General features: G+C 32.5%; 1 protein-coding gene across 1 annotated transcript; it reads right to left on the bottom strand.

The window, feature by feature from the left end:
* Positions 1-2,481: 2,481 nt before the first annotated feature.
* Positions 2,482-10,475, bottom strand: LOC130802660 (potassium transporter 8-like). Its single transcript, XM_057666669.1, has 8 exons — positions 10,111-10,475; positions 9,264-9,756; positions 9,072-9,131; positions 4,788-5,048; positions 4,635-4,687; positions 4,412-4,535; positions 4,059-4,313; positions 2,482-3,655 (listed from the first exon to the last, which is right to left on the bottom strand). Exons 1-8 carry the CDS (start codon positions 10,141-10,143, stop codon positions 2,610-2,612), a joined length of 2,325 nt encoding a protein of 774 aa, XP_057522652.1. The 5' UTR covers positions 10,144-10,475; the 3' UTR covers positions 2,482-2,609.
* Between the last annotated feature and the right edge of the window lie 2,584 nt (positions 10,476-13,059).

The raw sequence follows: 13,059 nt of genomic DNA, 5'->3' as shown, positions 1-13,059 counted from the left end.
CCCAACTATACTCGGCGATGCACTCCCGGGGGTCGTCAAGTAAAGTCAAGTATAGGAGTTGTATTTGGTTGCTTGTTTTATCGGCAAACAAGACAGCTCCTATCAAATATAGGAGGTACGCCTTGGTGTACCTAGAAATTGTGCCTTCATCAGCACCTTCGGGGAGATACGAGAAGGTTTGAACCAACCATGTGCAACGCAAACCACTTCCCCTAATGACTTCCGCTGGAGGGTGCTCTCCTAATATATGTAGTGCACCATGTTATGCCAGCTTGATAGCTGGCGTCCGACTGTAGACACGGCACATCCCTCGATGGGAAGCCGTGTTAGTAAGGCTACATCAAGTAGTGTGATGGTACCCTCACCTAGAGGAAGATGAAATGTGTGCGTTTTCGGACGCCATCTCTCGACCAGTGTTGTGATAATAGTACGGTCATTTCTATCGTATGCAACGAGGTGAAAGTCATACAACCTCGTGAGCTCCAGGTACGGGATGATCCTTTCATCGATCACCCACAGAACGGAATCTGGATGCCTAGTGCCTAACGTGTCTGTATCGGACACCTATGAATATAGACATATAAATAAGTTACTTGTATGTTATCATTAGTAAAATGCAAATCATTACTATCGTACACCTAACCTGGGCATCCCAAAGAGGAGTGCTCCTGTGCTCCTGCTACATAGTTAACACACTAGGGTCTTAGGGTCCTGAAGCTGTTGGATCCATCTCCTTTACTACTGTGTTCACAGTAACTTTAGTTTATACTACTATTATGTAATTATGTATCATACATTTGTGTTGTAAGTTTAACATTATTATATATGTTATAGAGTATCATACTAGTATAATATATAGTATATTACATGGAGTTACAGGTTCTAGTGTTGTGACCTTTACTCTCACAACGACGACAACTATTTCGTTTCATTTTTCCCTTATCCATTTCGTTGGCAATTCTCTTAGACGCCTCTCTTTACCACGAATTTGATCGGGATCATGTCTAGTGGTGTCCAATCCAATCTTAGAACATATAAAACGTTTAAACTGATTCAAATTTATATTCAAGTTGCATGCGAACAACTCTGTCTTCTCGCAACATAATGAACTTTGCCACTACTTTCTCGAATACAACCATTCAAAAAACATACTGTAGTGACGGGAAATGATGCCATTTATACATGAATACAAACAAAATCAACATCATCATCAACTTCATGCCCATACAAGTACATTATATTCATTTCATTATAATATTTTTGGTCTACAAATAAATAAAGTCCATAATGTAACTAAGTTCATACATATATAATGCACATAAAATTCAAATTATAAATCAATTAATAAGTTCATAAATGATATTCCTAATACGAACATCAACATTTCTAATAATATATATTGTACATCAAATTCAACTAATTCATTATGCTCATCAACAATAATACTTCAAGAAACAACATAAAGGTATAAAAACAATTACCTTGAATAGTTATGGATGATTAAGAAGAATGTTGATTTAAGAACTAGTAACCTACATTGAAGAAATAACCAAACTTTATCAAAACCCTAAAAAACAATACATATACTCAAAAAATGCATAAAAGTTTACCTTTGTGCAAGCTTGAGTATCCCAGACTAATTTTGAAGTGCCAAATTGAAAGAAGAATCCAAGAATTGATGGATTGAAGCTAGTCTAATATTGGTTTTGTAGGGAGAAAGTCAAGTAGAATAAGAAAGGGTTTTGAGAATTAGGGAAAATGAGCACGAACGGAGTTGCATTGCATATTTGTGGAGCTAGCTGTTCGCAGTTACTAACTGCAAACAAGTCAAAAAAAAGTCAAACAGTTGTTCACAGTTAGTAACTGCGAACAACTATTTTGTTTTTTTGACCTGTTCGCAGTAACTAACTGCGAACAGCCACAAACCACAGGTTTGATATTTTCACGCTTAGTTTTGGAAATAAATTGAAACTTATCTTATTTCGTTCATTTTGTTGTTAATTCGTCTTAATCATTTCAAATTTTCTCTTAATTCTTACTTCATATGAAAAATCTGACATGGACTAAAACACAAAAAAAATCAACTACCAATATAATAATACAAATTTACATGAGGATAAGCCAATAATAAAACAAGATTAAAAAATTAACATTAACTTTACAGCCTTACTTGTGAATAAAGGGTAACTATGCAGACTAAAAAAAACTTTTTTACCATACGAAAATTTTGAAACTAAAGGGTAATTATGGATTGATCTAGCAATTGAAAATTTTTTATATTGCCTTGTGATAAGAGTTCAATTCTCACCATGTACATAAAAGATAAATTTGCCTAGGATTCTCCAATCTTATCCCTAGTATATAACCAATCACATTATTATTAATGATATTTTATCCTATTCATTAATCCTCAATTTGGGTGTATTTTGATAGTTGAAAATCATTTGACTCAAAACTGGCAATACAGATCTGTATTCTAAGTTTGATAGTAATAAACAATGTAAAGTGTATTTTGATTGATCATGTATTCATGTACATACACAACATAAAACAACCCAAGAAGCAATACTACAAAATAAGTATATTGCTTGTATTTTTCACAAACAAAATCATACATGGTACACCATTCCCACCTCCAATGTAGAAGCATGAGGAACACTAATTGCATAACTAGGTGCCCTTGAATTTCTCCTCAAGAAATCATAACCATAATTTATAGCCATTTTCTTTATCAAACTCGAACCACTTTTAGCTCTCACATACGAGTGTCCTAAGATGAAAACCATGCCGGATTCTCTAGCTTCCATCAGTTCGTGCAACTCTTCCCGTGCCTCACGATCAATTTGGGGAGTCTCGGGGACAACAAACCTTACCCTTTTCCTTGGTTTTTCCAAAGAGTCCACTTTTTGAAGTTGGGATGAGCCGATTATTTCGGTACTATCACCTTCATCTTCCGATAATTTAACTCCTCGATTAGTTGAAAACGATCCTACAACAGTCAGATTTTCCTCATCCTCACTTTTGTGAACATTTCTATTATCTGGCTTTTCAGAGCGAATGAATTCTGCAATGCTACATACAAGATCTTTCTCGAACTCAAACTCATCCTTGTGATGGTCACGATAACCATATCGTGCAATGCATCGATAGATGTGATACTCTTTAGGGCCTATTCGTCCAACAAGGAATCGTTCTTCAGACCCGACATGAGGAACAGGCACATATTTTACACAAAGGAAGACTAGCACCTGATGGAATGCTGGAAGGTTGGTCACAAAGTGCGAGAAAATGGCAGGTATGCCTGAGACAAGCTCTGTTTGTATCAAACCGATTCCACGAACTCTTACAATTCCCAAATTTGGACTCAAATCGAGGAGCCAGTTAATTGGAACCTTATTTTGGACATCAAACTCGTACTTCTTTAATGTGCCATAATGCCAAATATACATGACCATCATAAAGATGAAGGACAAGGCAATAGGAACCCAGGCCCCTTCGCAGAACTTGATAAGCGAAGCTGAGAAGTAGAGTGCTTCTATTGAACCGAAGAAGAATATGAACAAAATCGCAAGTATTACACTCTTTTTCCAACATAATACTATTACTAGAGACATTAGGCATGTGGTTACCAACATCACTGTAATGACTGCTAAACCTGTTCCAACAAAAATTCTAGTCATCATCAAAACTCAAAATATACAAGTCCGAGTCGAAAGTATTGACGAAAAAAGAAAGAAAGAGAATCCTTTAAGATGGTTTGAGCATGTGTAAAGACAGGGTAGAAAGTTAGAAGTTAATGGCATTAAAACGGTTTCCCGGAGGAAGAACTAGAAAGGAATAGGAAGGATTCAGACTTATAGGTTGAGATGATAGAAAAACGAAATGAATGAAAAAGATGAATTCATATAGACGACCACTAAAACCGATCTATTGCTTCATGTAGCCGACTCCAATCTTTTGGTATAAAGGTGTTTTGCATTATTGTTGTTAGTCGGGACTAAATGTTATCATGACTCGAAATTTCATTTAGACTTAAAAAATCTTTACATTGCAATTACCTGATGCATTTCCCAAGTGTTTTGTGTCTCTAAACCCGATAGTAGCAGCAAGACATAGCAGCATTAATATCCAATTAATCTCGGGTATGTAAATTTGGCCGTGTCGTTTAGAAGATGTGTGAACAATTCGAACTTTAGGGAAGCAACCCAAAGCAGAACATTGTTTGATGATAGAAAATGTTCCTGTTATAACAGCTTGGCTTCCGACCACTGCAGCAAGTATCGCAATACCAAGAACGGGCCATCGTATCTTCTCTGAAACGCATCCCCAAAGAAATACATACCGGTTTAGAAATAAATTTTGATTCCCATCTCATTACTAGAGTTTCAATCAATTATACGTATACACTTACCAGGTACAGATACATAGAATCCAATCCTGTAGTCACTTTGTAGAGAATGGTGTTTAGATAGGTAAGCCGCTTGTCCCATGTATGCCAAGATCAACGATGGATACACAACAAAACTGAACGCAATCTGTACAAACGACCACTCGTCAGACATGTATAAAAGAATCCCCCCTCAGAAAATAAAAAGGAAAAACTTTAGTCTGTGCGAGTTGCTATGAGCGCGTACCTTAATAGACAATTGAGAGAAGTGTCCGAGATCTGCAAACATAGCTTCTGAACCTAATGCAGAGAAAACCCCATGTTAGACCAAACTAATGTTTAAGACCCGATCAACTCAACTAGCCGAAAACCTACCACAATTCACTTTTACGCGGCTTACCTGTCATGCATAGTAAGATGCCGCCTAAAGACATCCATCCGCCTCTCTGGGTTTTCCTCAAAAACTTGTACATGTAGTATGGAGAGAGTGCTTGATAGACATAGGGGTTCCAGTGCACAATGTTGTATAAACCGATTGCACTTATGCAAAGAAGCCATGTTATTACGATAGGTGCAAACAGGAATCCAACCCGATGTGTCCCATAATGTTGTAGAGCGAACAACACGATCAATATGAAACAAGCAATAGGAACTTCTATATCTGCAAAATACTAATTAGAATCAGTGTGTGTATTAAGCTCTTTTAAAGATCAAACTTCAACAATCTCGATCAAACTGGAGTCCAGTTCGCTATATTAAAGTAACGCATTCATCCTTCATTTGATCTTAATGAAAGTCTTAACACTTCATTGTAAACAAGTCATGGAGTGAGTATGCCCCTCAAGTAGCCCTATACCAACACTACTATGTCAATTTAAGACTGAAAGTGTATATTGAACTAGTCCTGTAGAAATGGTCTCAATGTGATCATTTAAGACTATAAAAAGTGATTAATTTAAGATTGTGAGTGATCATTTAATGTTATATAAGTAATCAATGTAAGATTGAAAGTGTATATTGAGTCAGTCCAATAGAGATGGTCTCACTATGAGACCGTCTCGTTTGACAATTTGTGATAATAAATTAGTTAATTTGAGCAGCCAAAATACTGTTGAATACCTCATAATACAGGCTACAAGTAGTCATACAATGTTCCCATAAATGCTTAGACATTTCCCCATGCCATCTATTTAATAAAGCAATGACAAGAATGGAGTCACATGTATAGGAAAAACTACAACACATTATTGAGTGTGTAATGATGCTAGGACATAATTGAAGAGCATAAGCCGAAACTCCGACATACATCTTTAATTCCCATTACCTAATTCCACTAGCGGCTCCCACCTAGGCGGGTTCTGGGAGGCAAACATATACAACCTAAAGAGGTGGTTTCCGATTGGCCCTTGGTAGCAAACATTTTGTGCAACTTTATACAAATAGAAGTACACATGATGTGACGTACATCAACATAAACTATAAAACCAACATATAGGAGTCATTATTGGTCAATCAATGTTCAAAGGAATTATTAGTAGAATTGTAGATGCATGAACAAGACAAAGTTATTATCATAAGAATCAATTCCACTGTCACAAACTTGCAGTGAATAGTGCTTAATAATTTTTTTTTTTTTTATGTTTGTTGGATCATAATAAATGATACTCTTTTCAATTCAGAGCAAATATCTCATTTGGGATTTACATGATAGGACTACAATAAATAAGTTTCTACATCTATAATTTAGGAAGGGACCACAATAAAAAGGTTTTCACATGTACAAATTAAGAAGGGGGCCACCACAAAAAGGTGCCACGTGTAAAATTAAGGAGGGGACCACAACAAAAGTTTCTATTTATGTAAAAAAATCATTACATGGGACAATTAGGGTGAACTGACCTAAAAGGGAAATGGGATATTTGCTCTAACTTGGAGGGAGTATTACAATGAATCACTAAGTGATGTGCACTTCTTATTTACATGAACATCGGATGATGTATGATACTAAAGGTTAATAAAAAACAATCTCTTTGCTATCACTAATAAAAGATAAGGGCATATACATTCGACTCCAAAACTCAATCCAGATAGAAGTCACTTCATGTTATTGGGGCAATCGCCATGTTTTTTTAGTTGTCACAAAAGTGAATTCAGTAAAATATTAATATAGAAGCACTAGAAAAGTAAAGTGGTCAATGATAATTTACTACAAAAGATACTTAGAAAAGTAAGCTAATTTGTTTATAATAATGCAATGCATGATTACCAGAATATCACAATGAAAGCATGATGAATTAATTATTTGATGGTATTAGAATATATTAAACCCAATTACGTAAGAGATTAAAACAACTTTGGAAGGTTTCTAAAATGAATGACAAAAATTGACCAGTTTCTTTTCAAACATTTTTCCCTTAATGCCTCCTTTTCTATCTCCAATCACATAACTTCAGCAAAGAGAAAAGACATCTTAACAAATACTTTAATAGAAAACTATGGCTTGTGTTTACAAAACAATATCCCCTCAGCTAAAGGTCAGATAAGGATATTAATTGTCCATTCCATCACAGAGAAGTCATTGCATAAAATCAGGTTACTAGTCAAAATGTCCTATTATGTGTATCTTCAACTTATTCTTTATCTTTCCCTTCCTAATTATTTTCATGCCTCAAAGTTAGTCTATAGTGCAAAAATAAGAACGCATCGCATTACATCGGCCGCGTAATAAAAGTTTTCAACAATGTGCTGAAATTTCCCATGGTGTAAAGATGTAAAAAAACCGTGTTTCAGGCTGTATCAAGGATATTTCATAATATTAGGCGTTACAATAACTCCATCGCCGTTCGTTACTACGACCATGACTGTTACCGCATCACATCAAATCGGCTGTGTTGTAACGGTTTACAACAATGAATTGATATTTTCCATGTTGTAAAAGCGTAAAAAAGTCGTTTTTTCGGTCGTATCAAGAATATTTCATAAGATTAGGCATAACAATAACTGCATCACAGTTTGTTACTACGATCACGACCGTTACTGTATTTTTACACTAAGTTACTAAGACTTTTCATTCTCCATCAAATAACCATGTGTGATTTCATTGCTCCAACATAGGAATAATATCATTCTCCTCCAACACAACAGGTCATTGCCCTAAAGCTATTATACGACCCTAAAGTCCCATCTCGACATGCTTTAGAAATTGACATGTAAGCAATCTTACCCTTAAGAATTTCCTTGATAGCAAATATCGTTGGTAACTTCACAAAAATAAAAGTGCATATAATTTAATAAGTGATCCTAGTAAGGTTTGTTATATACAAAATCAAAAATGAATAAATATTTGGCTTTATTGAGAATGCCCATGTCAAATACCCTCTTGTAATATAAAATTCACAATCATTTTGGTTTCTATACAAAGGAAAATGGTCCATGTGACTGTTAAGGTGGTAGGTAAGAACTCCCTCATATAAATTTTTTTTTTTAACTGTTCAAATCAGCAACTTTAGATGTTGTTTCAAATTATTGCTATTATATCTGTCTCAGAATCAAATTTCAACAAAATTTGACCAAACCAAGGAATGAAATAATAAAAGCCACATATTTGTGCCTAACTTAGCACCACAAGCACTATTATGATGTGAAATTGTCAAATCCAAATGAAAAACAAAACATTGATTATGCAATATGGCAATTAGGCATGCATAAGAAAGCAAAAGTCCATCTTGAACATGATTCCTTTGGACGCCACCATATTGTACATGTAATAAAGAATGATATTTGTGTGATTCACTTAGCACTAGTACACATGATAATGTTGTTCTTTGTTCATATTTTCCTGTTCCAAAATACTTACACTATTTGACTTTTCATGCAGTCCAATTCACTAATTTAATCCTTAATATCTTTAAATATGAATAATAATAACTTATAAAAATTTGATATTAATAATTTTTGTATTGAGATGAATCAAACAAGATCCCACTTGACATGGTTTAACTTATAAATTAAAAACTAATCACAAATCAAGAGTGATGAATAAATAGTGCATTATCTTGCAATGTAGTAAGTAATATGAAACAGAGAAAGTACACAAAAAGCCTATCAAACATTAGATCCGCAAAAATATGCTAATCTTAACCAAAATTATATGATTCCTAATAATTGTTTACTTTTTGTGAATTTTTTTCATACACTTTCTACATGGTATAGATGATAAGGAAAAATAATCACAAGATCAACATACTTGAATGTAATGCCAAGCTCAAGATTCATGCATTCATAAGTTTATCATTTCGAGAATTATAAATTAGCCTAAGAAATAAAAGGTTTTTTTATTATGTTCTCCAAATAAGAGTTTAATTCTCAACGACTTAAGGAAATTCAAAATCAATTTGAATTTGGTACATATGCAAATTTAAGCCAAAGCTATTTTAGAAAATTTAGCAAATTCAATGAAACGGAATAAATTGAAAATATAATAACAATAAAGCTCAAAAGATTATTTCAGTTCAAAAAGATTCAACTTTCACTAGCCTCTCAACCCGAATGAATTAATTTACTCAAGATCAAGAATCAAATCTCGTTCACATCATTAACGAATTACGGTCACATTCAAAGAGGGGAAAACCCATCAATTTCAACATCAAATGCCAATTAATTTAAAACAAACCCAGAAACTCACATTGATGATGCTCCCTAGAAGTTGTTAGTGAAAGTTCCAGCCCAGAAACAGCTGAAAAAACTGCAATCACAATAAAAAAAAAAAAAAGCCTAACCAATTAAAAAATTCCCAAATTCCCAACATCCCAAATCAAAATCAAATTAACCCAACATTAGAAATCAATTTTATTGAAAAAAAAATTAAAAAAATTACCAGAAATTGCAGGAGTTAATACACCATCACCAATAACCATACAAGTTCCAATAAGAGCCAAAATTAGCAAGACGTTATGCAAAGTCTTGTGCTTTTCCAATGTTAATTTCAAACTAGATTGTGCAGCATTTTTATCATCAAAATCATCCTTTTTGTGGGTATTATAAGCAGAAAGATCTTCATCATGAAGTTGGCAATTAGGCAAAGAACTAACACGGGCATGTCGGCATAATAGAGAATATAAGGCAAAAGTACCACCTTCACCATTATCATCTGCTCTAAGGACAATAAATACATATTTAAGCAAAGGGATTAGGGTTAATGTCCAGAAAACAAAAGACAAAACCCCATAAATTTCTTCATTTGTATCGGAATGATGAATATCTTCTGCAAATGCACTTTTGTAGACATATAATGGGGATGTACTCAAATCTCCATAAACAACTCCTAAACTTTGAAATGCTAGAGTTAGAACCGTCCTCCATGATTCTCTCTGCAAAAAGATTCAAAGATATGAAAATGGGTCTATGATAATACCCCTATCAAACGAGATAAGAAGGTTGCGATGAACAAGACCCTGATTTTGTATTGAAAATGGGTCTATGATACCATATCCACATCAAACGAGATAAGGAGGTTGCGACTAATAAAATCCAAGACGAAAATGGGTCTATGATACCATACCCATATCAAACCAAACGAGATAAGAAGGTTGGACCTGATAGTGTATTGAAAATGGGTCTATGATACCATACCCATATAGGTTGCGACTAACAAGACTCTGGTAATATATAGAAAATGGGTCCTACAAGAAGTTGCAAAAATGGGAAAATAAGAGATGTATTACCTTGATAGGATTGTTGTTTGATTCAAGATCCATGTTAAGGAGTGAGATTGTTGTTCATTCAACTAGGATGGGAAAATTGAAAATGATTGATTATTAAAAGATAAATAAACAAAATTATTATTAAGTTGAAAAAAGCAAGTGAAATTAAGATTGGTTATGAACCCAAGAAGGAAGAAATAATAATGGAGGACAAGAAAAGGAATGACACGAAACACAAAAAAGAGGATAATTGAGAAGTAGTGTAAGATTGGTTGCTGCTGTTTTAATTGTTGGGAAGGTGGAACAAGTTATTTAGGAAGGTGGAAGAGCGGTTGCACTCAAGAGTGCTTCTTACTTACAATCATGGTAGAACTATTATCACCAATGGAATAATATTTGCACAGAATTGTGATATATAAAAAAAAAAAAAAAAAAAGAAAAAAAAAAAAAAAAAAACTTTTACTGATTATAATTGATTATTAAATTATAAATTATATATTAATTTATTGATTAAAAATTAAATTTTACTGATTGCAAACTAGTTTTACTAATTATAACTAATTAGTGCAAATTATATTTAACTTTTACTAATTAAAATTTTATTTTTTAAAATAACATGAACTAAATAGATTCTAAGTAGTAAGAGATCTAAGTAAATAACGGCGATTGGAATATTTGCGAATCACGCGAATGTAGAAGAAATGTAATAGGATGAGGCTTTTAGAATTTTAATTTATCTTTTTTTTATTTTGTTTGTGTTTGTTTTGTCGATTGATTATGATTTTCTATAATACTTCCTCCATTTATTTTTGTTCTTCTCATTTATTTTTTGCACAATTTTCAAAGAAAATTTTAAATCACAATATCTCTAAATACACATGATAAAATTTTATCAAAAATACATAATGAAAAAGTATATATTAAGACGAATCTAACAAATTCTCACATGGATATATTTTATCTTCTAAATATGTGTCAAAAACATTAATCAAATTTTTCTCTTTTTATAAAGAATATTCTAAATGAAAAGAACATTAAAGACCAAAAGAACTAATAAGGAAGAAGTGATAAATTGGAAGGTGATTGTTGAGCCGGAAAATGAGCCTAAGAGCTATCACATTGGTGAATTATTTTTATTTGAGTGAGAATTTTTTTAGGTAAAAAAGCATCCCATTTTATTTGACACACTTTAAAAATTATCTTCTCTTTAATTTCATAAAATTAGTATTCTAGTGGTTTAATGTGTTTAATCTTTTTATTATATTTTTTTTGTGGTACTAAAATTATATCTTCATAATATTTTATAAATTATTTTTTTGTCTTAATAGAGTAAATAGAGAAAATAAAGTGGAAATAAAATATAAAGTATGACAGGAAACTTTTTTTCTCATGAATGGAATAAATCTTAATAGCAAAAATTTAAATATAAAAAATCTGATGTGGATGAGAAGGAAAGTATTAAGAGAGATTGGTGAGAAATTTTTTTTCATCACCATTGAGAGTGCTCGAGGTTGGGACCGTTTTTACTTGAATCGTCCACATAATCCAAACTATCATGAAAAGAATATGCTATGTATTTGAATACCAAAATGAAGTTCAAAACATGTAAATATGCCATTGTTAATTTTCTATTGGGGCCGTTTTATCGTGAGATAATTTTACTAAGATCAGTTCAATTTTTTTTTAAATCGCTTTTTGTAATAGTGCAAATTTAGTTTTCATTGGGGTTTTTTCTTATGTTTTTTACTAATGTGTTTTTTATATTGGCTCATCTCACAATAAGCAGTCTCATACAAGATGGATTGGATTATCATAATATAATTAGTGATCATAAACATTAGAAAAATATAACAACTAATATGACAACGATTGTTTTGTCTAATAATCGTGATATAAAAAGTAGACTCATATGCAATATTAGGTGTTTTTAATATTAAGAATTGGAGGGGACCACCTAATATAGTAGACCCATGTGCAATATTGGATATTTTTAATATTAAGAAAATGAGGAGACCATCTATAAATATAGGTTTTAAAATAGAAATAGGACAAATGAGGTAAACTTACCCGATAAAAAAATAGGACAAGTAAAAAGTTAGAAGGAGTAATAGAATTGGTTATAATGAAAAATAATGTTCAATAAGAATAAAAGGAGTAATGATTAGTTGCTTTAAATGGAGGTGTTAATAACAACTGATAACTAATTGTCAATTGGAGTGACTAATAATATAATGAGGATCTTATCAATTAATTTGATCAATTAATTTTAAAAAAAATTATTCAAAGTTTCAAACTAGCTAATTAACTAAACACTAAAATTTAATTTATTGACTATTAAAATTATCTATTTATACCTACTTAAATTACATTATTTAATAAAGTATTTTGTCAAACAATATTACAGGCGCATTCATGGTCCAATGGTAGAGATAACTACACTTGTTTTCTTTTTGGAGGTTTTTGGGGTTTAGGGTGGGGTTACGGCTAATGTAGATGTCTGACAAGAAATACTGAATTGGGCGGTGTATATACTCTTGATAAATCTAATTTATCGGTCTCCAATTTGACCATTTATTTTAATCATCAATTTATTTTGGGTGTTATTAAAGTTCGCCACCTCTTTTCATTTTATCGCCACCCTTTGAAATTATGTATTTGCCTCTAAAATTTAAAAAATTACAAAATTGCCACTTGACTTAAAACTTAATTAATAAATGTAAATCACACTTAATAACACTATTAACACTTTAATCCGAAAGATTTGTCTATATATCGAATTCTCAGACGCGTATGAAGTACTAATTCAAACACGGTAATATCTCTCTAAAAACTCTTAAACAAGCTGTTACCTGTAATCGGTTAACTATGGATAACGAAAGCGACTATGAATCGGATGCGGTACGTAAATTTTTCGATTTGAACCGTTGAAAATTTTTAAAAAAAATTAAATTAAATCGCACAAAACTGGGC

This window comes from Amaranthus tricolor, chromosome 16 (genome assembly GCF_026212465.1).
Source record: "Amaranthus tricolor cultivar Red isolate AtriRed21 chromosome 16, ASM2621246v1, whole genome shotgun sequence".
NCBI lineage: Eukaryota > Viridiplantae > Streptophyta > Magnoliopsida > Caryophyllales > Amaranthaceae > Amaranthus > Amaranthus tricolor.
The sequence above is the reverse complement of the archived record's forward strand: the minus strand, read 5'-3'. Positions and strand labels throughout refer to the sequence as shown.

Excerpts from the sequence above, each read along its gene's own strand:
- LOC130802660 (XM_057666669.1), bottom strand. The coding sequence starts at position 10,143 with ATGGATCTTGAATCAAACAACAATCCTATCAAG. Across the intron at positions 4,536-4,634 it reads TCTCTCAATTGTCTATTAAG|ATTGCGTTCAGTTTTGTTGT; the intron begins GTACGCGCTCAT and ends TCGTTTGTACAG. Across the intron at positions 4,314-4,411 it reads ATTCTATGTATCTGTACCTG|AGAAGATACGATGGCCCGTT; the intron begins GTAAGTGTATAC and ends GATGCGTTTCAG.